The sequence below is a fragment of the Muntiacus reevesi genome, chromosome 2 (genome assembly GCF_963930625.1).
Source record: "Muntiacus reevesi chromosome 2, mMunRee1.1, whole genome shotgun sequence".
Taxonomy (NCBI): Eukaryota; Metazoa; Chordata; class Mammalia; order Artiodactyla; family Cervidae; genus Muntiacus; species Muntiacus reevesi.
In genome coordinates, this window is record NC_089250.1 from 140526632 (window position 1) to 140554088 (window position 27457).

At 48.2% G+C, this 27457-nt stretch overlaps 1 protein-coding gene across 1 annotated transcript in view; it reads right to left on the minus strand.

Moving 5' to 3' along the window:
* Positions 1 to 27457, minus strand: part of TLL2 (tolloid like 2) — a 134475-nt gene that overhangs the window by 17494 nt on the left and 89524 nt on the right. Inside the window, exons 8-13 of the mRNA XM_065920056.1 lie at positions 24082 to 24206; positions 21370 to 21485; positions 16095 to 16197; positions 8362 to 8478; positions 7084 to 7229; positions 6446 to 6641 (exon numbers count right to left, since the gene is read on the minus strand). Coding sequence (XP_065776128.1) covers positions 6446 to 6641; positions 7084 to 7229; positions 8362 to 8478; positions 16095 to 16197; positions 21370 to 21485; positions 24082 to 24206 — 803 coding nt within the window. The remainder of the gene's footprint in view (positions 1 to 6445; positions 6642 to 7083; positions 7230 to 8361; positions 8479 to 16094; positions 16198 to 21369; positions 21486 to 24081; positions 24207 to 27457) is intronic.

The following is a 27457-nucleotide window of genomic DNA, read 5'->3' on the forward strand; positions in this document are numbered from 1 at the left end:
AATTATTTACTACTTTATAGTAGGCAAAGCACTTTCCTAGACATTTGCTAAAAAGTATAAAATAAGAAGCATTAATAATGAGAAAAAGAAAGAGTCCAGTCTTTAGCATGAGCCAAACAGACCTGGGTTTGATTCATCAGGTGAATCATCCTTCAATAAACTGGGTGATTTGACCTCTCTGAGACTTCTTCCGGTTTTAAAATGAGGATAATACCTGGTTTCAGGGTTGTGGTGATTGAAAATGATGCCTGCAAAGTACCCAGCATAGAGACTCTAGGTACACAGTAGTTACTGCTCTAGACAAGAGCAGGGTTGCTTTTGAAATTTCAGTGGGTGGAGACACAATGATGGGAGTGGTGAAAAGGATAAGGTCACCAGACATCTGTGAGTCAGGGCAGAGTAGAGTAGTGTGGCCTGGGGAAGGAAGAGAGATAGGAACAGAAAGAAGAAGAAAGCACCAAGGATGGGCCAGTGAAGGAAAACTAGATGGCCAAGAAGGCAGAATAGCAGAGTCAAGAAACTGGCTGGAGGGCATAGGAGGAAGGAAAAGAGGAACCATGGAAAGAGCCCATCAACCTAGAACAAGTTAAAGGGCCCAGAAGGGTGGCCGGGGTGGGGGGAGACCAATGCCATAATATGATATGCCCATGGAAGGACACACATATGTCATAGGCAAGAAAGGAAGACCACTGTTAGGTCTCCTGGCATCCTTAGCCATGTGGAGGGCAAGAGGCTGGTGGGCTGGGTTTGTACTTAAGCAGAGAGAGTATAGTTCCCCTGAAGACTAGAAGGGTGATGGAATGTTTGGCCATTTCCACCCCTGCTCCAACTCGGGTGGGTGGCATGGAAGTATACTAGGGCCCTGCCCTTGAAGGGGTGGGCCTGGGTGTACTCTGCGTCACCTCCCACTGTACTGAAGTAGCACCTATTTGAAGTCAACAGGCTCGTGCTTGCTCTGGGCTATAGTGGTCAAGACTAAGTACCCCAGGAAAATTTGGGGGAGTAGGGAAGGGTGGTGGGAGAAGAGGCTGAACCAGGTACCAGCTTCGCAGAGCGGGATTCTGACTCTTTTTTGCCTTCTCCAAGTGGTACCAGTGACAGAAGGAACCATTCTGAGGTTAGATAATGAGAAGACTCAGGCAGGATCCCAAAGCTATTTCAGAGAGAGTTAAGGAAAGGGAAGGCAGGGCACATCCCTAAGCTTCTAAGGCACCTTGAAGAAAGCCAGCACCCCCACATCAAACACTCCATGGTGGGCCCGCAGCACTGGGACTGGGGAATGTGGGGATCAAGGTGGGAGATCCTCCCACCCTTGATGTGGGGAACGTATCACCAAACTGACCCTGCCAACCTGCAAACGCACTCGCTATCTCCCCAAGTAAGCAGGGATGTGAGGTGCTCTGCCTGCTGCCCTGCCAGGAGGCTCTGAGCGGGAAAGCCATCTGGCACCAGGGGAGGGCTGCAGAGGCCAACTGGCACCCTGGACAGAGCCATGTGCCAGCTGGGCCCTGGGCAGAGATTCCTGCCAACTGGCACCAAGGCCAGAGCTTCGGTGGCTGGTCCAACTCCTCTGCGTGGCCTCTGTAGTTTCTCTTCTAGCTTCTTTAACTGGAGAATTCCTGATACACGCGAGAATTCCTGGCCCCTGTGTGCTCACAGGACATCCTACTGATGGCCTTGTAGGAAAAAGGCTGGCAAAGGAGCTGGCTGTGTCCAGACCTCTACTAACCTGTGCTAGACGCCACGTAACTGCAGAGCTCTTGAAACACAGCTAGTCTAAGTTCAGACCTGCTGTGAGGGTAAGACACGCTGGATGTCCACTTAGTGGGGAAAAAAGCCATAAAATCTCTCCCAATATTTGTATATTGGATCCGACCCGGTGGTCCGGTCCAGTGGTTAAGAACTGCCTGCCAATGCAGTGGACAAGAGTTTGATCCCTGGTCTGGGATGATTCCACATGCCACGGGGCAACTAAGCCTGTGTACCACAACTACTGAGCCCGTGTACCTAGAGCCTGTGCTCCGAAACAAGAGAAGCCACTGCAACGAGAAGCTTGTGCATCGCCACTGGAAAAAAAGCCTGTGTTGAGCAACAAAGACCCTGTGCAGCCAAAAATACATAAACAAAAACATTTTAAAAGTTTTAAAACTTTAAAAAAATACTATGTATATTGATTACATGTTAACATGATAGTATTTTTGATACATTGGGTTAAAAGAAACATGATATTAAAACTAATTTTGCCTCTTTCTCTCCGCTTCTTCTTCTAAGTGTTTTGTAAGGTAGCTGCTATAAAGTTTAAAGTTACATCCATGGCTTGCGTTTGTGGCTCGCCTCCTATTTCTGTTGGACAGCACTGCTCTGCACTGTGTTCTCTGGCTCCATTCATCCTCGTGGGAACCCTGAAAGGTAGGCAGAGCAGGGAGCAAGAAGCCCAATCCACAAGTGAGAATCTGAGCCGTATTCATTCATCCTTTGCCCCATAAGTATTTATTGAACTCACTCTGGGTCTGGCACTAGGAATACGGTGGAGGACAAAGCAGGCAGGATTGAGTCTCAGAAAGGAAAACTGACCTGCCTGAGAGCAGGGAGCAGAGAAGGGGTGTGGGCAGGACCCCACACTGCAGAGGCTGAAGCCAGGGCCCTTTACCCTATACTCCCACGTGTAGAGAAGGCAGAAAGGCGATGAGCATCAGAATCAAATGAAAAATTCAAATCCCTTCACTTTACTTTCCTGTGGCTTTCAGGTCTCTGTAGAGGAAACACAGTGAGCTGTGAAATCCTACACATCTGGGGTCTAGTTCTAGCTCAGCCTCCTTAGAGCTTCAGTTTCTTCTGTTTTAAAATGGGGGTAATAACACCAAGCAAGCAGTTTTCCCAAAGACAAAGGGAAGTAACTAATGCAGCTTCTGGCACTCAATAAATGTCTTTTCTGTCTCCTTTAATAGATAGGTCCCAAAGAGGCTTCCAACAGACCTGGCTCCTCGATGAAGACTCAGGGTCAAGGTCAATGCTGTATAGTTCTCCTTTTCTAAACGTGGTTCTCTGCGGCCCTTCTTGACATAAAAACGAGCTCAAAAAAGATGTCTTAACTGTGCACTAAGTTAGTGTTTGTGGGCCTCAACACCTTGATGGGCATCTAAAAGGATGTCTGCCAACTGAAATGTCTTTGAAGTAGCTCGTCTGGGTACTCACTCACCCCACCCCCACGCTGAGTGAGACCCTCCTCTGATGTCCACACTTCATACAACATCACTGCCCACTGGCTTACAGGTCCCCTTGGTCAGCTTGAGTTCTTGAAGACAATGACCATGTTCTCTTCTGTCCCACAGCCCCTGACACACAGTTTGATGACTGCTGAATAAATGTTAAATGTGGAGTGGGGAGATGATGGCATTTTCTAACCAGCAAAACAGAGCCAGTTATCACAGCTGGTCAGAGCAGGTCAAGGTTCTCGACTCAGTCCCTTACAAACCGGTTTAGCATCATAGAGAGGACCCCCCCCCCCTCCATTGCAATGCCTGTCATCTCCACTGCTGCTGCTGCTGTTGCTAAGTCACTTCTGTCCTGTCCGTCTCTGTGCGACCCCATAGTCGGCAGCCCACCAGGCTCTGCCATCCTTGGGATTCTCCAGGCAAGAACACTAGAGTGGGTTGCCATTTCCTTCTCCAATGCATGAAAGTGAAAAGTGAAAGTGCAGTCGCTCAGTGGTGTCTGACTCTTAGCGACCCCATGGACTGCAGCCTACCAGGCTCCTCCGTCCATGGGATTTTCCAGGCAAGAGTACTGGAGTGGGGTGCCATTGCCTTCTCCAGTCATCTCCACTAGAGCTGCCACAAAAAAAAAGCAGAAAGTTCAGTTAAAGTTGAATTTCAGATGAACAATTATTTCTTAGTACAGTATGCAATATTTGGGACACACACTAAAAAGATCATTCTTATCGGGATTTTGAATTTAACTGGGCACACTATTTTAACTTGTTCAATTTGGAAACCCTTCTATTTTAGCTATTTTGATCCTCTCAAAATTATAATGCTGATCATCAGTAGAACCAGGAATGAGGTGTGGGTGGACCAGTGCCAACTGGTTATCAGTTATCTTACTGCAAAGAAGTCCCAACACCTAAGACCTGGGGGTGGAAATCAGGGAAGAAGAAGGACAGGAGAATTAGGACAAAGAGAATTAGAATAAAACCTCATGATTATGGGTGACAGGTTAACTAAAATGAGGTCTCCCAAAGTCATTCATATCACAGTCCTGGAACCTAGAATCTGTCAACTTACCCTTACATGGCAAAAAGGACTTTGCATATGTGATTAGATTCAGGTTCTTGAAATGGGAGATTACATTGGATCAGCTTGGTGGGCCCACAGTAACTACAAGGGTCCTTCCAACTGACAGTAGCAGGAGGAGAATCAGAGTCAGAAAAGGAAACAATGATGGAGACTGAGGTCGATGATGCAGCCTGAGATGGTCTCAGCCACCCTTGCTGGCTTGAAGACCAAAAAGCACCACCAGTCAAGAAGTGCAGGCGCCTCCTCCCAGAAGCTGGGAAAGGCAAGGAAGTCTGACCTTGAGAACTGTAAGGTGATCACATTTGTGGTGATTTGTTAGAGCATCGATAAAAAACTGATACATGAAAAAAAAAAAAAAACTGACAGCAAGAAGAAACGGTCACATCATTTTTTCCAGGGAAAAAAAATAACTACTTCAGAGATCCCTTCCTTAGCAAAGACAATTAACAGGACTAAACAGGATACCATGTCTATTCGCTTAATGCCATTTCATTTTTTCCTGACAATAACTCCGAGATAAACTAGTAGTATCATTTCTATAGGTGGAGAGACTGGGACTCAGAGAGGATTTGTAACTTGCTGAAGACCACCCAGCCACTGTAGCTGCTAAGTCATACGGGGGTGTCCCCAGGCTGGGAGACAGCATGTGCAGTCTGGGCTAGGGTGGGGCGGGGGCTGTGACTTTCCTGGGATCTCTACTAAGACCCCCACATTCTTCTTTCCACTATGATCACTAACCTAACTGCATTTGCAATCCACATGCTATGGCTTGTTTTTTTCTGTGCTTTTTGCTTTGTTTTTGCTTGGGAAAGTATTTAACTTTGTCTCCAGTAATTCAGAATGCTATGCTTCTTGCTGTTTTGGTTTGCTGTTGTCAGACGCCTCAAAGCAGGAAAAAATAACATTCTCACACACTTGTGTGGCACTTTTCAGCTTATGAAGTGTCTCCACAGCCATTAGTTCATTGGGGCCTTACAGCTGGTTGGGGAAAATGGGCAGATTTCCTCCTCCTTGTTTTAGAGAGGAACACTGAGGCTTCAGTAAGGACAAAGGGATGCCGGCTCAGGTCACACAGCTGGAAATGGGCTCTTCTGACACCATCTGCTCACCTAAAACCTGGGAGAAGGGGATAGAAAGGGGGCAGATGGGGAGACACAGTAAGGGACCAGGATTTCTGGGTCAGCGCAGCCAGAAGCCCGGGAAAGGAGGGAAGAGAGAAGGAGTTACTGATCGGTCATTCCAGTTATAGACTGGACATATCCATTCAGTGGCTGCTGGTGAGCTGGTGGGTGCCCAACCCAAAGGCACTGCGGAATATCCTATGTTCCTTCTTAGCAAGTGGTGTGAGGAATTCCAGGGCGCTGAGAGTGGAGAAGGCAGACTTGTCCATTCAAAAGAGTCTTAGGAAGCTGTTCTGCTGGGGCCAGGAATGATGGTCTTCCATGCCACTCTGGGCCTGATTTTATCAAGAACTCGGAGAGCAGTCAGTCCCTAATGCAGCATGGATATTTGTTTCCTGAGCACCAAACCTTCTCAGTGTCCCCCACAAGCCCTGCCCACTTGAGTGTAGACTTGCAGGCTGGGAGCTGATGCTTCAGGAGCTAAAGACCTGGGCTGCCTCTCTACCCCATATCAGGGAATGCAAGGCAGTGTTCTGGAGAGAGTTTGTTTAGGAGTCAGACTGTGACTAGATTCTTGGTCTGCCGCTTAACTATCTGAGCAACCCTGAGCCTGCCTTTTTCAACCTTGATCGAGGGCATTAAGTGACATACTGTAAATCAAGTACTTTGCGTGGTTCCTGACACAATAGGTGCTCAATTAATGATAGTGACTACACAAGCAAAAATTGTTATCAACGCTCAGTTTCACTAAGGTTCATGAAGCTGACCTTGTAAACCGATAAATCTAATTTCCAAGCACAGCAGCAAAACTTTCTGCCACAAAGACAAGCCAAGACTAAGCCTGTTCCTGAGTCAGTGGAGAACTCTCTCTATTGGGGAATTTATGCACAGCTCTTTGCATAAACAGATCGCTGCCTCCCCACTGCAGGGAGCCTTGTTTGGTGCTAAGGTCTGTGGGTTTAGTGATTCTTAGGCCGGGGGGCAATACCTCTTCCTGTGTCTAAAATGGAAACAACTGCTAATTCATACCCTTGAAAAAATTGGCTGCAAAGCCAGCTTTATTGATAGAGCCGTCGGACACGAACTTCATCCACATTCTATTGGAGCTGGACTTCACATCGTCTGGCTTCTCATAGCCACAGAAGTGGCCAATCAGGGCGCTGTCTTCCGAGAAGCCGTCACGGATTTCCAGGTAGTCGTATGCACAGCTGTCATGCCTTTCAATCTAAATGGAGAAACAGAGGCAACGTGGAAGATAGCAGCTCGGCCTAAAGGTTTTCAATCTAAGAAAGGAAACTAAATATCACTCTCAAAAACCTAACCAGGAGGCCCAAGTGTGTTCTGGAACTTTTCCAAGCTGTCTCCTACTTGCGTAAGGCAAGGATGAATCAAGTTGCAAAGACATTAAGTCATGATAAACTGGGAAGAAAGAGTCAATAAAACGCCCTGGGATCCCATTCTGGACTTTTGCTTCAGTGATTTCCCCCACCCTCTCCAGCAGCCTTCAGAAAGGAGGCAGATGCAATTTCAAAACCTGCAGAGGTTTTGATACCAGATGTCCTGGCAAAATGTGCCTTGGACTTGAAATAGCCTCTTGGGTTCCTGTCTTCAATCCCAAACTGGAAACTCATCTTTATAGAGCAGTGTCTAAGACCAGCAGTACTCACCTCAAAAGCTTGGAAGGTAAGCCCCACGTGATACCCCTCCGAAACGGTAATCCTCCAAACACATTCCTTGGAAGGTCTGTAATCATCCGGGTAGTTAGGAGATTGAATCTGACCGGCATCTTTGTTAATGTCTCCCCCACAGGTAGCTTTAGAAAAAGAGCCAGGAGGAAGGGGGTCCCCCGTCAGAGCTTACTAAGGAAGTACACCGCTAGGTGGCTCCACTTGCCAACATTTTCATTTCCAATGGACTGATGCCTCTGGAAAGGCATAGTTCCGTGTTTGCAACTCTGAATTTTTCTCATATAAAGAAAATAACCATGGAGAGCAGTGGCTCTCTACCTTTGCTTGGCATTACAATCACTTGGCATATTTTTTCAAGCTGTGGGAACAGGGGCCACACTTTCAGAAGTTCCAATCAAGTGTGCGGGTATGAGGGGTGGGGCAGTGTTGAGGGAGGGGTCCCAGCAGCAGTGACATCTGACTTCCGCCTGTAACCCTGATGCAGAGGAAGGAGGGCCACAGGTAGAGACTGATGTGTATATACGCACACCCATGCTATTTCCTTTATAAGAACAAAACTTGGGACTTCTTGGTGGTCCAATGGCTAAGACTCTGAGCTCCTAATGCAAGGGGCTCAGGTTTGATACCCTAGTCAGGGAAGTAGATCCCACATGCCACAACTAAAAATGTCCCACATGCTGTAACTAAGACCCGGTGCAGCCAAATAAATAAATATTAAAAAAAAAAAAAAAAACAAAACTTGGGCCTCTCCAAAATCACAATCTAAGTCCCTAAGGGGAGGGAGGGCGCAGGGTTATTTAGCCAGAGAAACCCAAGATGTAGAATAGACAGAAGCAGAATTGCCCTTGGTGGCAGCTGCCTAGAGCCCAGACTTCTTGGTTTCCTCAACCACCACCCTTCCAAGAAATCAGCTGGAAATTCCTGGACGTTGTTCAAAGTCCTCGTTTCACAAATGAAACTCAGAGACGTTGGGTTCTTTGCTCAGCCTCACACAGCTCCTCAGAGGTGGCTTGCATTTCCCCAGGGTTCTCTAAGCCCCCAACACCGTCCCTGCTGGACTCTAATGGGGTTGAGCAGGGTAGTGACAGGTAGCCTGTGCTGAAGGGAGCCCAGCTGGCCTCTCTGCTTCCAGACATGGGGGAAGGGGACGGCGGCTACCCCACCCTCATGGCACCGGCAGCTGCTGCCCGGGCCAGGCTGGGAAGGACAGAGGCATGCCAGGAGCCATACCAGCGGCCTCTCCCCTCCTGAACAAACCTTCATATACCGCGAAGAAGCCCTTGCCCAGGATGTTGCTGCTGCTTCGGAATTCCACCCAGAGCCGGCTGTCCGTGGAGATGAGGGGCTCTGGGACTTTGTCGCCACAAAACCTACCTGGGAAAGGGAAAAGACTTGTCAGGCTGCTGGCAGACAGCAAGGAGGGGGCTCAGCACAAGCAGAAAGAGAGAGAGAGCAGGCAGTGCTCTCAGATGAGGTTCAAGGGGGGCAGTCCTCACCGGGTGACCGACTCATCCTATAGCACTGAAGGATGAAAAGCTGGAACGGAACCAGTGACCGCCGAGTTGCCTCCTTCCGGAGAGTCTCAGATGCCAATCAACCGAGTACCCAGAATGTGGCCCCTCCCCTGCCAGGGGGTCACGACAAGTGCCGAGGGGGAGGAGGAGGTGGTCTGAGCGAGTGATGAGGGTCCCCCCTGGTATTTCTACTACATACGTAGCCTTCTATTTGAGGGGCATGCCTTATACCTTCCTTGCCCCAGGAAGGGTTGCCAGAGGACACAAGGTGATGTGAACAGATCTTCTTGGCTTTTGAATCCACTAGTCTGGTCACAACACAAAAAATTTAGGAAAGTACACAGTGAAAAAGAGCACATTCCCTTCCCCTTGTTGTCTTAGAAAGATTCCTGGGATAGAGGAGCAAGGGGACTAGGGGGACAGAAAATTGGAGAGGGCATCATGGGACCCCTGGAAAGACTTGGTGCCCCAGGCGGACAAGGATGATAGATGCCCCAGGGAGGTTTAAGGAGTTGTGAAGCAGAGAGCTGTGCTCCCGGGGTAAGTTCCTGGCAGAGCCTTGAGGCGTAACAAGACCCTGGATCCCCCATGTCCCACCTGGGCTCAGAACAGGAGTGTCTATATGGTTTCTTAAGACATTAGGGCAGGAGACAGGCAGGCAGAGTTCTTCATGAAAAGCAGGAAAGGATGGCAGCAACAGGACTCTTTCCCATGGCCCAGAGGGCCTGGACAGCCATTGAATGCCTCCCATAGAATGTCTTCTAGGGAGATGTGGACTTGGCACTGATCTACATGGGGCTGGAGAAGTTGAGACAGGATAAGGCACAACAGCCACTTAGATGCCAGAGGACTGGAGACCAGAGGGGGATGAGGTCGAACCAGGAAAGCCAGTTGGGACAGAAATGCAGATGCCCCTGGGACACCAGGCCCTGGCACAAAGTGTGCCCCTTACTGGCAGTCTGGGGAGGAGGAACACAAATTGACTTCAATTAAGTTCCCACTATCTGATGCAAAGGGGTTCCTAATTGTTATTGAACTTGCATTATTGAAAATACAAATAAATGTGTATTTTTTTTTTTTTTTTAGTTCTACCACTTTATTGCTACCAACCCATCTCCCTCCTCCCTCGTGCACACATGCTCAGTTATGTAATCCCATGGACTTCAGCCCGCCAGGCTCCTCTGTCCATGGACTTTTCCAGGCAAGAATACTGGAGTGGGTTGCCATTTCCTTCTCCAAAATGTGTATTTTTTAAGCTGATGAATACATTCTATGAAATTTGGACCTTTTACAGAGGAAAAGGGGGAAGGTCAGGCCTTCCCAGAGCATGGTCTTCCTTGACTATGATCACTTCCAATGCCATATAAGGATAGCAGCACAGCAAGAATAGAGATGGGGTGGGGTGGGAGGTGAGCTAAGTCACACTGATCAGCTCACAACACAGACTAGTCAAGGTCTATTTGGATGGAAAGAGCATGGTTTTGCCAAGTGCTAATAGTATGAATCACTCAAAAATTCATTTAACATTGTGGGGGAATGACTGTGAATGGGCATGGGTCTTCTTTGAGGGCTGATGAAGATGTTCTAAATCTGTGGTGATGGCTGTACAAATCTGTGAGCATCTGTGAGCATGCCATCACTGCTGACATGCATGCTTTAAATGCAGAGTTGTATGGTGTGTGAATTTCATCTCCAAAAACCATTTTAAAGTTCATTTGACAGGTATTTAAAAAATAGGTATTCTCTTACTGCCCTTCTGAGAAATGTGGGAGTGAGACAGGGAGGAATAAAAGCCACTATATAATAAAAGACACTTGCTATTGGCCAACGGGGGTCAACATTCTTTAGGGGTGACTCAGACGGTAGAAGCTCCTAGTTCAGTTCAGTTCAGTCGCTCAGCTGTGTCTGACTCTTTGCGACCCCATGGACTGCAGCACACCAGGCTTCCCTGTCCATCACCAACTCCCAGAGCTTGCTCAAACTCATGTCCATCGAGTCAGTGATGCCATCCAACCATCTCATCCTCTGTTGTCACCTTCTCCTCCTGCCTTCAATCTTTCCCAGAATCGGGGTCTTTTCTAATGAGTCAGTTCTTCACATCAGGTGGCCAAAGTATTGGAGTTTCAGCATCAGTCCTTCCAATGAATATTCAGGACTAATTTCCTTTAGGATGGACTGGTTGTATCTCCTTGCAGTCTAAGGGACTTTCAAGAGTCTTCTCCAATACCACAGTTCAAAAGCATCAATTCTTCAGCACTCAGCTTTCTTTATAGTCCAACTCTCACATCCATACATGACCACTGGAAAAACCATAGCCTTGACTAGACAGACCTTTGTTGGCAAAGTAATAATGTCTCTGCTTTTTAATATGCTGTCTAAGTTGGTCATAGCTTTTCTTCCAAGGAACAAGTGTCTTGGAAGGCTTCTAACCTTCCAATTCTGGCCCCCTGCAGCCTTTCAGATCTGGGGAGCTTAATAAGATGAGCTGAAACTGTTGTTGAGAATTGAGCGGGGAAAAATCCATCAGATGCTACTACACTTCCAGTAACGGCTCCTTCAGCATCACCAATTAGTATCAATTAGTTTTTGGAAAACAACATGTAAACCTGGGGAGGTATTTCTCACCAGTGAGGAGGAGACAGAGCCGCTGAATGCTGGTTCACAAAAAGAACGGTCTCTCAGCCAAACCCAGTTTCAAGTCCAAATTCCTCCTTTTAAAATCCCAGCTGTCACAGCTGCTGGGGATGTTTCCAATAGAGAGAGGGACTTCCACCGCCTTGTTGCCTAAGAACCCAACCAGATGAGATTGAAGCACCCACCCTGGGGCCACAGGACAACCTGCCTCTGCTCCACTATCCGGGAGGAGGTAGGAATTACAGGCTCAGCTGGATTTCACTGCCTTGTGCTCGTGTCCTGAGTCACTCAGTCGTGTCCCACTCCAGTACTCTTGCCTGGAGAATCCCATGGACAGAGGAGCCTGGCAGGCTACAGTCCATGGGGTCACAAGAGTCAGACACAACTTAGCAACTAAACCACTACTACCATACTCAATTTAAGTTATACTCAAGGTTGTAACCCTGGAGTAGGAAATGGCAACCCACTCCAGTATTCTTGCCTGGAAAATTACATGGACAGAGGACCTTGCAGGCTGCAGTCCACGGGGTCATAAAGAGTTAGACACGACTGAGCGACTGAGCACATTGGGACACACTCAAGATTGTAGGTGCAGCAGGATTTGAACCTTAGCAGCCTGAGATCTTGACCTTCATCCCCAGTCCAACCCTCTTCATCATGCTCACCATTACTGCCACCCACCATCCAAAGGAACATCTCTGTTTAGGACTTGGTTCTAAATACTGTACATTTTTGGATCAATAGACATCAAATCTGTTCTCTGGGAATGTAATCACTATTCCCATTTCCCAGTTTGGAAACAGACACATTGGAATGACGATCAAAGACTCAAACCATAGAGCAAGCCTGTGGCAATGCCAGGCATGCCAATTTGCCTCGTGGTATGGGTTCTGCTCATTTGGGAGGCTGCCCCAGCCCAGGGAGCCCCCAGTAGTGGGGCCACGCGACACTGATTGGCCGGCCTGGCCTTTCTGAACTTCCCTCCCCACTTCAGGGAAAGTGGGGAAAAAGGCTTTTGTGTGCATTGTGGTGGTACAGAATGCCCAAGGATGGTTCTGCATACAAAAGTGCATTGTTAGAGTAATTCCTCTAGCAGAAAGAAGAGAGGAGAATCCAATTAATAGGCCAGCATTTCAGGTTACTGGATGAGTTCTGTGCAGCCACCTTTCTCCCCTCTCTAGGTGCAAACTCATCAGTGACCCTCGAAACTGAAAAAATTAATCTGCTACCTTTAAGCAGGCGTGAAATGTTCTCAATCTACTTACATTTCCCTTTAATCAGGATGTGAAAAGCTGGGTCCCAAACAGCCTCCTCCCAGGGAGACTAACAGGCTGGAGAGAAATTGGATGAGAGAAAAAGTGTCAAATTCCTAAACTGAACTCTGGTTCCCGCCTTTGGAGGAGGAGTTTAATAAGGATATCAAGAAGAGGAAATGCAGATGAGGACACTACAAGAGGACTCCATGGGGAGTCATAAAGGGTTCATTCATAAAAAGTTATGCGTCCATTATGCCTGGAGTTTCACACACTGCCCTGGGAAAATATGCAATGCACAGTTTTTCAGAGCAAGATGCATACTTTCACAATCCACTCTAATCCGCTCTCCCTCCTGCCAAAGGGGCATTGACCTGCCTCCTCCCGGCAGATTTCATGGCACTGACCCCTCCCAGGGACCAGCTCGGCCCACACAATGCACTTGTTCCAAACACAAAAGTTCACTAACAACTGCATTTGGAAACATCAGAGCAGGCCAAATAGTTGGCAAAGAAGAACTCCTGCAAATGAAGAATGACGGTTACAGGCGCTGGGCCATGCCTTGGCTGCAGCACACTTGGCACACACACACACAGACATACACACACAAATACCTACACACACTCATTGCAAAAGTGTAAAATCTGAGCAAAACAAAAAACCCACACACAAAAACCATCACTGACAATGACGAACAGCAAAAGCCCCATCGAATCAATGAACGTGTGGTCAGAGTTCCCAGGATCTGTAGTGAGAAAATTCTTGTTTCAAGTTCAAGGGGTGGCTGGAAATCCCTCTGTCTGTGCCCATTTTCAGGAGCGTGCCTTGGCCCTCTCCAGGGAACTTTAGGAATAGAGAACGTCCCCCCTCCTGAGCTTTTCAAGTCTATCACGTTCCCTAGGGGGTATAGGGTGCCAGATTTAGCAAACAAAAATACAGGAAGCCCAGTTCAATTTAAATTTCAGATAAACAACGAATCATGCATTTTTATCTGGCAGTCCTATGGGGAGTCCCTTCTAGATTCACAGTCCCCTCACCCCATCAGCGGGACTTCTAAGTTCTGAACTGATCTCAAGCCACTAGCAGGCTGTGTGGCCCTGGTGAGTCCGCCTGCTCTTGGGGAGTGTGGGTTTCTCATGAAGGTGTGTGATGAAGTGACTCAAAGGTCCACACAATTCCATGTTCTCAAGAAACTCCTCCCACACAGCGTTTTTTTTGTTTTTTTAAATTCAATTATGAAATATTTGGATGCATTCTTATCAAAAAGCCAAATAATCCAGAAGTACACAAACCAAACCAGGAGGTTGCCCCCCTCCACCATTCTTTCTTTCTCCGAGGCAACCACCTTCTTTAGTTTGCTGAGAGCCCTTGCAGTCCATTTCTGTGTATTTGGTAGTAGACAAGTACACATGCACAAATATTTATCGGTAAGGGGGATCATTCCCTGAACCACCACGTGGAGATCCTGATTCAACAGTTTCCCAGGAATCTCATAGAAATCTTCCCCACTGATGCTGGGGTGCAGCCAGGTTTTGGAACCTCTGCGGCCAGGAGAGCAGCCCTCTGTTTTTATTTTGTTGCACCCAATCGGTGCTACCTACAAAGCCACGCCGCCCCATACACACTGCGTCTGCTCACGTTGGACAGGAAGCAGAAACCCAGAGAGTGTCCACCCTGCCATCAGGTGGCATAACCCATCTGTCCCGAAGTGCACACACTCCTGTCTGTCTGTGCCTGGCCTGGGAATCAGTTTCTTGCCTTGCCTTCCTGGACCACCGACTACCTGACTGACCCCCTACCAGTGATAACTTGGCACCCTCCACTCAAAGCCGGCTCTGGCTATGTTCCCACTCCAGAGGACACAAATTCCTACCTATGTGTACCTCTAGGAAGTTAAGCTCATGGCCCTCTGGACTGAGAGGACTTATGTGCCCTTCCCAGCAGTAGCTGATCTGGCTGAGACCCTTTGTCCATATGGAAGTTTAGTACCTGCCAGGCCCCCTGGGTCCAGCCAGACCTTCCATCCCTGTCTCTCCTGAGCTATTCCGGAATCTGACAGGAAGTTGGGCTTGGTCTGGCAGGGAAACTCCCCACCTTAGCGCTCTCCACTCTTTCCTGCTTCCATCTTTAGTCAGCTGTCATACTCGGCCCAGTCACTGGAAGCATCACAAGTATGGCTTTTTGCCCACGTGAAGATCTGCCAGGGACAAAGTTTGCACAGAGAACTTAACAGTGGTCCACCTCAGAAGCCCACCCTGAACAGCTGTCTATAAACAACCCACTCTCAGTGGAGACCCTCCCAACTGACTCCTTAGGCTCTGCTCCTCTTTCTGGTTCCACCATGGTTGACATTCCTGGGCCAAACAAGTCCCCATGTCCATTGTCCCGACACCGATGCCATCAGGCCTCTATATGACCTTAACTTTCCTTGGTCACCCTTAAAGATCTCTCTTCTGGTGATCAATCCTGAGTGAACTGACCTTTCTCTTTATGCCACCTGCCCACTGCCTCTTACTCAAAGGCCCACCTGCCTTTTCATGGGTTCATGTACTGTTGAGTTCATGTATTGTTCATCTTCCCAAAAGAATACATTTTTATCAGAGAAGAATTAGATAAACCAGGAACAACAAGAGAATAAATTTTATATCCATCATCTTGAAATAACCACGGTTATTTATTTATATTTCTAACTTTACTTAATGTTTATATTGTAGGTCACAAAATGGTTCCTTCCAGTTGAATCCAGCCTGCATGATTGTTTTCAGTAATTTTGCTTTGGGTAACTCGAGTCAGGATATTTACTGTTTAGTTTGCCACACTCTCCACCACTCCTCACTTTATTATACCAATGCCATCTCTCTCATTTAAACCTTATCCCTGCTGCTGCTGCTGCTAAGTCACTTCAGTTGTGTCCGACTCTGTGCGACCCCATAGATGGCAGCCCACCAGGCTCCTCTGCCCCTGGAATTCTCCAGGCAAGAATACTGGAGTGGGTTGCAATTTCCTTCTCCAATGCATGCATGCATGCTAAGTTGCTTCAGTCGTGTCCAACTCTGTGCGACACTATGGAAAGCAGCCCTGAAGGCATCTGATTTTGCAGTGCTTCATAATATATATGCTTTTGTTAAAACAGAATCTTACTGCATATCCATTTTGCAACACCTTTTGCATAGCAATGTACAACAAACATCTTTCTCTATCAATAAATAGTCCAACTTTGTTTTTAATGGCTGGATAGTTTTCTATGGAAAAGATGTATTATAATTTATTCATCTAACCCCTACTGTTGAATATTTAAATTGTTTTCAATGTTTCCTGCTTCAGTGAATGTCCCTGTAGCGAGAGCTTTGCACACTTCCTTAATTAGTTCCCTAGGATAAATTCCAAGAAGTGGAACGGCTGGGTCAAAGAGTATTCACAGTTTTAAAAGCTTTTAACATGTGTGGCCAAATGGAGTGTTCAGAGTTTTACAACGACACCAACCCGTGAGAGCTTCCTGTGACTGGTGGATGGCCCCTTCCAAACATTTAAGAGCATCGCAGAGAGCATCTAAGCGCGCCCCTCTTAAGGCTCTCTGAAGTCAACTCACCCAACAGGGGGGCTTTTCTCCAGTAACCATCCCGGACCTCCACGTAGTCATACCAGCACAGGCGGCTTTTAAACAAATCCATGGATGTGAAGTTTAAGACGATCTGTAAAGAGTTACCGTAAAGTGAGTTTTGGCAGCCAAGTCTGAAGAGTTTTGAAGATACATCTTGCATAGCGGTGTTCTCACATTACCCTTTAGCATACAGAGCTCTCAGACCACAGTAGGAGTGTCCTCTCAAAAATGCATTCACAGGAAACCTCATGACATTAAATAATAAACCTTAAACAGGATGAGGAGTAAACAGAGGAGATGGGTTCTATGGTTCTGTCTGGGGAATAACTTGAGCTTTTGAAGTCACTTAGTGGTTTACAGAAAGCAAGACGCATTAAAAACACAGGCCAGGATGCGTTGAGACTGGGGATTTGGGAGGAGGTAAGGGGTCAGTGAAGTTTAGAGATACGAAAAGATCTTAAAACATCGTCAATCATTCTAAAGGGCCCGGGGTGAGCCTGAGTGCATCCGAGCATCTCTGTGATCAATGTTCCCCTGGTCATGACCTCACTCTTCTGAGGTGTGGTGTGTTAATAACCTTCCAGCAGTTTCATTCATTCATTCATTCATTTCACCATTGTTAGTTGACCACCTACTGTGTGCCAGTCTGTGTCGGCCAATCAAGATAGAAAGGTCAGTGAGACAGATTTCTTGCCTGTAAGAAGCTCAGAGAAGGAGAGGAGGACAGATGTGCTAAATCAATGAAAACACTATGGAAGAAATGCTGAAAAGACAGGGATGAACAGAAAGGCATTCTGGAGCCTCGAGGAAGGAGAACTAGATTCTGCCCCAGGGACAAGGAGAAGGTTTCTTGGAGGGGGTGGCATTTAACCTAAGGGGAACGGGGATGCAGGGGTAGAGGAAGGCCAGACAGAATTTCGGTGCGAGGGCTTGACACAAGCAGACCAAGGAGACACTTGGAGAACTTTGCTGAGCGTTCTGTAGAAGTCATTGTGTGCATGTCTGGAGTGAGGGGGCAGGAGAGGTGAGAAGGGAGGTGGGTTCCGAGGGACTGGGAAGGAGGCTTCAGTTCCTTTGGACAACCCTGAGACCCCCTGAGGCCATTCAGTCGGTGCCTTAGTCCACAAGTGATGGAAGGGGCTGGGTGGCCCTGCAGGCTCAGCACATGGGCCCTGCACCCCTTCCAGCTCAGCCAGCCCAGACCGAGGTCAGGCTTGGCCTCTCCCCTCACCCCCGCTTGGAGCCCACCACGCACGTACCCAAGACTGTCTGGCTGCAGCTCTCCAGTGGGCTTCTTGTCTGCGCTTGGCGTGTCCTCACCTGTTACCTCTCAGCTCTTCTCTCCAGGGTCCTGCATAAGGGCAATGCCCCAGTCCCTGCACCCCTGACGTTTTCCCGCCCAGGGCCGTGGGGATTTGCTCACCGTCCATTCATCTTTTTCTAGCATCTTCACTCTCCTGCCTCCACTGACCACTTTCTTTTCTGTTCTTATAGCCCCGGGTCTTACGTCCCTAGGTAAACCTTGGAGGCTCTGCAGTGCTCGCCTGGTCACATGCAAAGGACTTGGGTCTTGTCCTCATTCTCTGGCCTCTCTGCTTGGAGTCTCTCCTCTCTGGTTTTTGCCACAGCAGCCTGTGCTCTGCCCACTGTTCTCTCTCCTCTGCTGGGTGCCCATTAACTGTGTTGCTAAGTTGCCAAGTTGTGTCTGACTTTTCGCGACCCCATGGACTGCAGCACACCATGCTTCCCTGTCCCTCACCATCTCCCAGAGTTTGCTCAAACTCATATCCACTGAATCGGTGATGCCATTACCTCGAGGGCACCTCAAAAGAAAAACATTGTCCTCCTAGCTTCCCTGTCTGTAGGGGACAGCCTCACCCCAGTCACTAAGGTGCTCTAGCTTGTGGTTAGTTCCCCTTGGCCTCCATTGTTTATGCCAGCACTGATGGACTTCCTTCCTTTGAGATGTCGGAGTCCCTGCTATGAGCCAGTCTCGCTCCCCTTCAGGCCTGCTGCACCCCCATCCCATTCTGCACACCAGGTCTTCTGGATCAATCCTGCACATACAGCTCATGTTTACCAGATCCCTCCTGTGCTCAGAAAACTTCGGCTCTCTATACACCTGTCTCATAAACTAAACTTGGCTTACTTTTCAGAGCCCCCAGCACCCAGCCTGCCTGACCTTGTTTTCCAGGTGCACCCTGATGTATCTGTGCTAATGGGTCCTTCCCAGACCCAGATCGGGGGCCCCTTCCTCCTCCCTGAGGCCTTCCTTGATCGTCCAGATACACTTGACTTTCCCTCTTTGGAACTTTCCCCCTCTCTTAGAGTGATTCTAAAGCAGGTGAACTCCCCCCTCTCTCTTAGAGCGGTTCTAGAGCAGGTGAACTTTCCTCTCTCTCTTAGCAGGTGTTTTTAGAGGCAGGAAGGTCTGGATATCCTCCCAGCTATGAAATCTTGGGAAAATACTTTCCCCTTGGGCCTTTAGCTTTCTCAGCTGTAAAACAACATGCCCACCACTGGGTTTTTCACGAGACTGCATGAGAAACTGTATATGGCAGGTATCGTGCCGTGCCTGGACATAATAGACACTCGATAAAGGGTGATTTAATTCAAGCCACACTGAGCGTACATCGTGCACTAAGTGCTCTTTGCATAGCCTATCTTGAGAGTGCCCACAGCTCCACAGTTCAGGTCTCAGGACAAGGAGCACCATCTTCAGCAGAGCTCTATAATCTCCTAGGAAATGAAGTCAGCACCGGAAAATAACCGGCCAGCTCACCTCCTGTGCTGTAGAGTGTGTGTGTGTGTGTGTGTGTGTGTGTGTGTGTGTGTGCTGTTACTCTTCTTTCAATCTGCCTGTGGATTGGAATCACTTCAGAAGTTAAAAAAAGTACTGGTGCTGAGCAAATGCCCCTCCTTCAATTAAATGAGATTTCCTAGGGGTGAAGAAAGGACTCTCAACTCTAAGTCTCTTGAAGACAGAGGTTATACCTTAGATTTCTTTCGTCTCTCTCACAGTGCTGGAATTCAGGAAGGAAGGGCTCGGTAATCCTTGCTAACTGTTTGCAATATAATTCTTTAGCCTTTGCTTTGTAAAATTGCAGAACGGAAATGTTATTACAACTTCCTCGGTAACATGTTCACAATGTAAATGAATGGATAATTATTCAGGCTAATTATTTAGGTCTATTAGTGAACCATGAAGACCACAGGGGAAGAGGTTGATGCACAGGAGGCGAAACTCAAATCAATCAAGTTTGCTGATTACTAGCACCTCTGGAGAAGGCTGGATGAAGTCAAAGTTGAAATAATTGGGGCTGGAATTTCAATGATATATTCTCCCTGCTCCAGTCAGCATATATAGTCTCCCTGCCCCAGTCAGCATTTATAATTAGGGCTTGGTGAATCTTCTGCTGTTCACACATACCACATAGCCTCTGCTATTCAGGGCAATTCAACAGTTTAGGGATTACCACATCCCTTCCTCTTCCTCCTTCTCCTTCTTCCTGCCTCCCTCCCCTGGAAGCCTCCTGCAGGTACAAGCACAGCAAACCTGCTCAAGGCAGACTGGTCTGAAGTCTCTTAGGTTCAAGATGACAACCACACTGTTATAAATGCCTAGAACCAAAGGAAGGATGTGAGCATGTGGCTGTTTGTGTGTGTGTGCATGTGAGTCTGTATGTATGAATACATGTTTAAATGTCTAGCCTGTCCCCTTTGTGGAATAATTTAGGATGATTAACTATCCAGACTCTCCAAATCAAATTGTCTGGGGTCAAATCCCAGCTCTACCACAAACTGAGTAGCCTTAGGCAAGTTCATTTCCTTACCTGCAAAATGAGTGTGGTAATAGTCACAGGAAGTGAAGATTAAATGAGAGACTCCACATGCTATGCCGAGAACAATGCCTAGCCCATAGAAAGTGCTCATAGTCGTTCCTCACCATCATTTCTCTTTAGTTATCACAATATGTTTAACTTCACATTTAAGTGGACATTTTTTTGAAGTGATGAATTAGGAATATTCTGAAGAATGGCTACAGGTACTGGAAAATCCAACACCCCCCCACTGCACCCCCAACTATTATTTTTTCCATTCAGCCACTCATCTATCTACACGTCCACAAATACTTCTTGTGTGACTCTGTGCCATGGGCTGTATTGAGTGTTGGGGGTGAACCACGTCTGTACTCAAGGAATTTAGGGTCTAGAAAGGGAACAGCCATGTAAGTCAGCAGTCAAGATACTGTGAGACAAGTCACGACAGGAATGACTGCAGGAAGCTAGACACAAGGGGCAGAGAGGACATTTCACAGGTAGCTGCATCTAGGTTGAGAGGACCTGAAGGACCTGTGGTTTTATAGAGAGATGTAGGGGAAAAAAACAAACTTCGAGGTGCAGAAGCCCCAGTTCCCAGTTCTATATCTTGTAGTGGATGGGGGCAATTTTTTAAATGTCTGAGATTCAGATCCTTTGTTCATATAATGGAGATAAGAAGATGAACCCTGCAGAAGGGTTAAGAATATACCACTCCTGCACCAGGGCAAAAGAGACCCCTGCCCTGGGCTCAACTTTAGAGGGTTGTGGAATCTTCAGAACCAAAGGAATGTGCCTACCCAGGATTTCCCCAGATCATAAACCCTAAACTGCACCCAGGACAGGAATTCAGGGTGTGCAAGGATCTCTGCCTTGGATCCATCCTCCCAAAGGTGGACAACACAGATGGCCAGTCCACCTCCACTAGAAGGGGAGCCCAGCAACAGCTGTTTGCAAGGTAGGTGTGGAGAATGCTTGGGACTGTGGGCTGGGTGTTGCCCTGGTTGCTCCTAGATGGAACTGGGGCTGGGAAGAGGAGGAGGGGACAGCCATGGTTGGGGGCTAACTCTCCTTATAGTATCACTTTGATACACAGCACTCTAAAGTGTCAAGAAATTCTAAGTTGGTCCCTTGCCTTCCAGAGCATCCTGATGGTGTCTTTATCAAGGTAGGAGGATAGTGCCTACTTTGTTTTACCAGATGTGAGCTTGATTTAGAACTCCAGTGGACATGTAGTACATAGGCCTCTATTTGTATGGGGGAGGCGGGTGGGAAAGTCCAGAAATCATGAACGTTCAGCAAGTTTGCCCAGTAACTGGCACATAGTAGGTGCTCATAACAAAACATAACAGATACCATTACTGCTATGAAAAATAACACTAATTCCTCATGCCTCACCCAACTCAAAGAATGCAAAGCATTTCCTGAGGTGGTTTCATACCTACCTTTTCCCCTGGAGTGACCGATATCCTCCATACACAGTGGGAGTAAGAAGGGTAGCCATTCGGGAAACCAGGTGCAGAAAAGTTCCCCATCGTGTCCTGCAGGGTCTCCCCACATGCTGCGCAAGCAAAACAACACGTGTGATTCGGGCATGTGCACGCGCTTCCCGCCCATGGACAGGACTGCTAAGCAAATTCACTGTTAACCAGCCAAAGCCCCAGGAACACCCTGCCGAAAAGCATGGCAGGCAGATTGACATTCTTCTGACCAATAAAAGCAAAAACTAGGCCTGGGGGCCAAAAAGTAACACCCTAAATGTTTCCTCTGAGGCTCTCAGGATTGAGCACAGCCTAGAGCTGGCTTTGAATTCAGCTCTCCAGCTGGCTGTTTGGTGGTGGGCACATGTCCCAGCTTTGCTGGGCCTCAGTTTTCTTTACCTGTGAAATGGGTGGGACCTGCTTAGAGGATTAATGAAACCATCTGCTTTACATGAAACGGCTCAGCACAGTGCTTGACACAGCATGAGTACCCCCTACATAGCAGCCATTATAATTACTGCTAATAATATCTGTGGCAGAGAAAATACAAAAGGGCATGCATGTGAAGCAAAAAGAGAAAACAAAACACTTTGAAATGTACACCAGCTGTTAAGTGAGATCTTGTCTCTTCTTTTTCTGCTACCCACCTCTGAAAGAGCATGGAATAGTCAAGAAAAGGAAGGAAAATGACCAGCAGCACAGGAAGCTGGCACATTCTACAGTGGGATATTCTTCCCTTGAATGTTTGAGGGCTGCCTGGAGTCTGGAACCTAGTCCTATGTATGTGAGCAGTATTTCTCCTAATCTGTCCTCAAAAGAAACAATGTCTGTAGGCATAAGCTTGGAAGCTGTGCGTTTCATATCCCTTCACCTCTAGGGATTCAGAACTCAAAGGCAAGAGCATTGGTTTGCTGAGCGCCCCCCGACTCGTGGGGCCACCTCCAAAGTGTGGGACACACACTTCCTTAGGCTTCTTTTCCTCCATTCAATGCGGCCTCCGCATGGCAACCACCTTCACTTTCAATGACTGCTTGAAACTACTTGAAGATGCAGTTTGGGGAACTTAGGAAGGGATGGCTGGAGAACGGCCCATCCTTGACCTCAGGAAATCCTGGATATCGGGGCTTCGATATCATGTTACTGAACAACTGCCAGGCATCATGAGGATTACGCCCAGCAGTCAACACCCCTGAGGGTTCTGTGGAAATTATTTTAGAATAATCATCAACATTCTGCAGGGACAGACACATTACTGTATGGCTCCATGGTATTTACCAGCTGCTTCCAATCCTTCAGGGGGAAGTAAGAGGCATACATATACACATTATAACTAAATAAATACTATGGCATTTCCCAGGGAATGCTATAAGATTTCTCTTTCAATGCAGCAGGGTTATATGATACATGTGTCCTGTATTTCAGCCCTAAAACACCCCCAGACGACTAATAGTTGGATGGACACATTTCCTAGAGTTTCATGATGGAGCAGTCCCACACGGTCCTCTGCACACAAGCTGGGGCAGCCAGAGGGCTTTCCTGGGCAGGTTCAGGACACAGATGGTCGGGAAGTGGGTTGTAGGAGGAAGTGAGTCTCCCAGAACGGCGGCCTGGGAGGGAAGCAGCGCCAGCACTGCCATCCTACAGGGACCAAGTAAGGTTGTGGCTTTATGAGTGAGTGCATCCTGCCGGCAGTATGGTTAAAGAAAAAAGGTGACAGGCCAATTTTCAAAGACTGCCCCTATTTCAAATATTCTGTCCTATGATCATATGCAGGTCTGGTCTAAGAGTCTGGAAAAGATAAGCAGACCTTTCGGTAGCGGAGTTTCCTTTTTCCTCTCTAAGCCACCAAATTGCCTTTTCTCCTATCACTGGTGGAGACGTGCCTGCTGTCAAGTCGTGCTTTCCACTGAAGCTCAGCAACTTAAAGGGGCTGACGTGAGTTTCTCCTAGGGTGGCAAGCAGGTGCGGTGGGGTGGTGGGGGGAGGTGATGATGCTGAAGACCATGAGATAGAAGCAAAGAGGGCAATCTCAAGGGGTGGGGCTTCTGAACCGGAAGAGAAACAGACATCTGCTGGGATCCAGTGTCCTGTCCGCTCTCCAGTGGCAGAATATTGGCCACCGATGAGCACCTTGGACGGTTAGGAGAGCCTGAGATCACAGAAGTGACTTCATTTACAGCACTGAGATACCCTCTGCCTTCCAGTGTTTGGGAAGCCGGCTTCCACTCTTCCAAAAACATGCTCCCTCACTCTGCCTTTCTGCAAAACCCTGGGTTATTGTTTTACTAAACCCACCTCCCTGACTCCCTTAGCAAGGAGAGCACTTTCACACCTGTGGCACGCACACCGTGTTGGACCCCCGTTCACTGTTGTTCCACTATGACTTCTTCCTCTTCTGACCATCAGGGCTTTGCCAGAGAGTTCCAAAGCTTCCCACAAGTTAAGTTGTGGCCTCTAAGAGCCATCATTTGCTTCATTGCCTGCAACCACTCCACCGGTTGGGCTTTCTGCACTGTCTACCGCCTCCTAACAGCAGCACACTGGGAATGACAGCTGCCAAGGGAGAGACTCTTCACACTCCCCGAGGTGTCTTCCCAGCCCCGGGGAAGCTTGCAAACAGTGGTTGAGAGGTCTGTGGTGCTCCAGAGGCCCTGGAACCCCGTGATTTACGGTTACCTGGGCACTTGTATAGCTTCCTGGCTTGAGCTATGTCTCCCTGACTGAGCCGCACCCGCTGGCCGATGGTTGGCCTGACACCATTGTCATCTCGTCGGGGGAGGATGGTGTCCAAGAAAACTCCTCTATAGGAAGAAAGGAGAGAGAGAGAAAGAAGAATGAAAAGTCAAGGCTGTCAGGCCGTCCGTGTGGGGGTTTAGAGTCTTCATGTCCTTGTCCACACCCCATCCACATTCCCACTCCCTGGCCTGCCCACCCTTGGTGGTGTGACTCACGGGGCTGCCTTGCCTGGCGCTGGCATGTTAGCATTCCATTTCCTCAGCTGCCAGCTCCCTTTCCAATGGGAAAATGACTCTGCCAAGTTTAAAAATATGCCCTAGCCCAGTGGCCCTGAGGGCTTCCTTACTGAAGCGTCCTGAGCATCTCCACAAATTCCCTGACAGGTCCAGGCCTCAGGGTCCCCCCCACCACTGCCCCCACTGCACAGTTGCAGGGAGCACCATTCAGAGATGACCATGTGAGTGGCGCCCTCTGGAGTTGTGCAACGGGCAGCTCCCAACGTGGACAGGTCTTGGAGAGGCTCCAGAGAGAGCTTGGGAACCAGTACAGTGAGAGGTTCTCAGGGAGGGGCTGGTCAGCAAGAGCTGGTTGATGGGTTGGTGAAAGAAGGCGTTCAGGGTTTAGGGGCCTTGCTGGCAGGAGGGATAATCAGATGGAAAATGGGCTGAATACAGAGGACAGGAGGTAGTCAGGACAGCTCTGGCCTAGAGATCTCTGTCTAAGGCCTGACTGCCACCTGGTGAGCTCAGACAAGTCCCTTCCCTCTCTGAGCCTCAGTTCGCCCCTCTGGACAGTGAGAGGTTGGTTTAGATGGTCATGGCAGTCTCTTTGAACTTAACCATCTCGTTCTGCTCCAGTGGGAATGAAAGCTAAGAGGAGCAAAGCAGACAAAAGCCCACCAGCCTGCCTGGATGACACTGGCTCTCTTCACATCCCCCTGTCATGGGCGTGGTTAATCCCCTGCCTGACCCTCCCACTCTGCTTCCAGACCCCAATCAGGGACCTCTCCTGGAGGGCAGGGCCTTCTCCAGTTACCACCCTGTTCCTTTCCATCCATTCTTCACCAAGAATCTGGAAAGAACCGTCTCCACACTAAGCCTGGCTGCCTCCTGCTCCATCACTCCTCAATCCAGCTGCGACCTGACCTCACCAGCAATGGTCACCAGTCACCAGCCAGTGACCAACGAGGTGGGTGAACCCTTGTCAGTGCTCAGCGGCTCTCTCTGCAGCATGATCACCTTTGCCGGCCGCCCCCCCCTTCTCAGACTCTCCTCTCCCTGGCCCCCCAGGCACTGCTCTCTCAAGTTAGGATCTACTTCTCCTGCCTCCTGGAAATGCTATTCCTAGGATTCCGCCCTCTCCCTCTTCTCTCCTCTCTCCTGCTCCACCTGCTCTCTGGGTTTTAACCAACATCTATAGTGTTAGTCGCTCAGTCGTGTCTGACTTTTTGCAACTCCATGGATTGTAGCCCACCAGTCTCCTCTGTCCATGGAATTTTCCAGGCAAGAATATTGGAGTGGGTTGCCATTTCCTTTTCCAGGGGATCTTCCCGACCCAGGGATCGAACCCAGGTCTCTCACAATGCAGGCAGATTCTTTATTGTCTAAGCCACCAGGGAATACCTATAGGCTGACAGCTAATTCTAATTCCAGTTCTAGAACCATCTGCTAAGAGATATGTCTAGTGACCCCTCCACTGCACTGTCCTATGGAGTTCTTAAATCCAATTCATTCAAAACCTAATGCACTCCATTTTCCTGCTCCTTCCATGAACCTGAGACTGAATTTGAAGGTGCCCTTGGCTTTGTCTTCTCCCTCTCACTCCCTTGTTGAAACCAGGAACCAGGGCCAGTCTGTAGCACGCTTTATCCATTCTTTGAATCTGTGCCCTCCTCCTCATTCCGGACCACTGCCCTAGCTATCAGCATTCCCTTCCTGAACTCTTTCCAGTAGTCACCCCACTGTAGGCTCAGCCACTCTTCACTCCCCACCCAATGCAGCAATGTGATCATCCTGGATATAAGGGCAGGCATGTGTCCGCTCCGCTTGGAGGCCTTCACCCACTTCAGACCATCACCCACTTCAGCTCCAGGCCCAGGACTCGCTGGCTTCAGCCTTCTTCTGACTCCTCCACCTTTACCATAAACAACCTCATCCTCCTTCTTGCCCTAAACATGCCCCTAAGCAAGCTGTCCTCTGCCAAGGCTGCCCACCACCCATCTTCTTCACTACCAAACTCCTGGTCATTCTTCAAAACTCCAGCAGATGGCTATCCCTTTTAGAAGTCTTTCCCGAGCACTTTCTATCCCTCACATCCTGAGTGAGTCGTTCCCTCCTTTGGGTCTTTCTTGTCTAATTCGATATGATTCTTCTTATCAAACTGTATTATCTTTTGGGATTGATGATAATTATCTTCTGTGCTAAACAGTAAATTCCTCCAGCAGAGAGACCAGGTCCTTCATCTCTGCCCTCAAGGGAACTGTAGCAGAGCAGACCTCAACAAAGGCTTCTTGAATTAAATCCCATAGCCAAGACAGGACACTGGCATCAAAAGGTTTTGCAAAATAGCTATGTAGACTCAAAAGGGAATGCAAAAAATGCCTGCTACCTAGTTAGTAGCTGCTCTCTCCTTTCTCTTCTCTCTCACTTTCAAATGTTTTCTTTTCCCTAAGGTCAGCATTACCTTTGAAAATATATATTAGTCCTTGTTTCTTCCTTTTTGTTTTGTTTTGTTTGTATTTCTTCTTTTTCTAAATCATATTTCAAGCTCACTTTCTTTTCATTGTTAACCAGGTTGTCTGCCGATGTCCGTTTCAGAATCGCTTGCCCCAACATTTAACCACCTGGCCTGTCTCTCACTATTGCCTCATCTCTGGGTCCTTTAGAGAGACTTTTGTAGAATCCCTGGTCTCCCTCACAGACCTCACCGGTTTCACCAAGTGTGAAACCACAAAGGATGGCTACATAAAGTTCTAAATTCAGTCACCTGTGAATCTAAAAATGTGTGCTTCTGCTCCAATATAAAACGTATTTACTTGTAATTGTTGTCTTGATTCCCCTGGAGAAAGACATTTTGCAGCACAAAATGCAGGGCTCGGTATAATCTCTTGGCAACTCAGGCTAACTGACACTGTGGAAACTCACACGGGGCAGGCGACTCGGCCAGCAGCCTGCTGTGTGGGCAGTGTGTGTTCATACACACTGTCCATTCATGGGAACTGCCTACGTGCCAGGACCTGGCTGAACCCTCTAAATGCACCCTCTCATTTAATCCTCATAACACCCTAAGAAGCAGGTGCTGTTGTTATGCGGGGTCC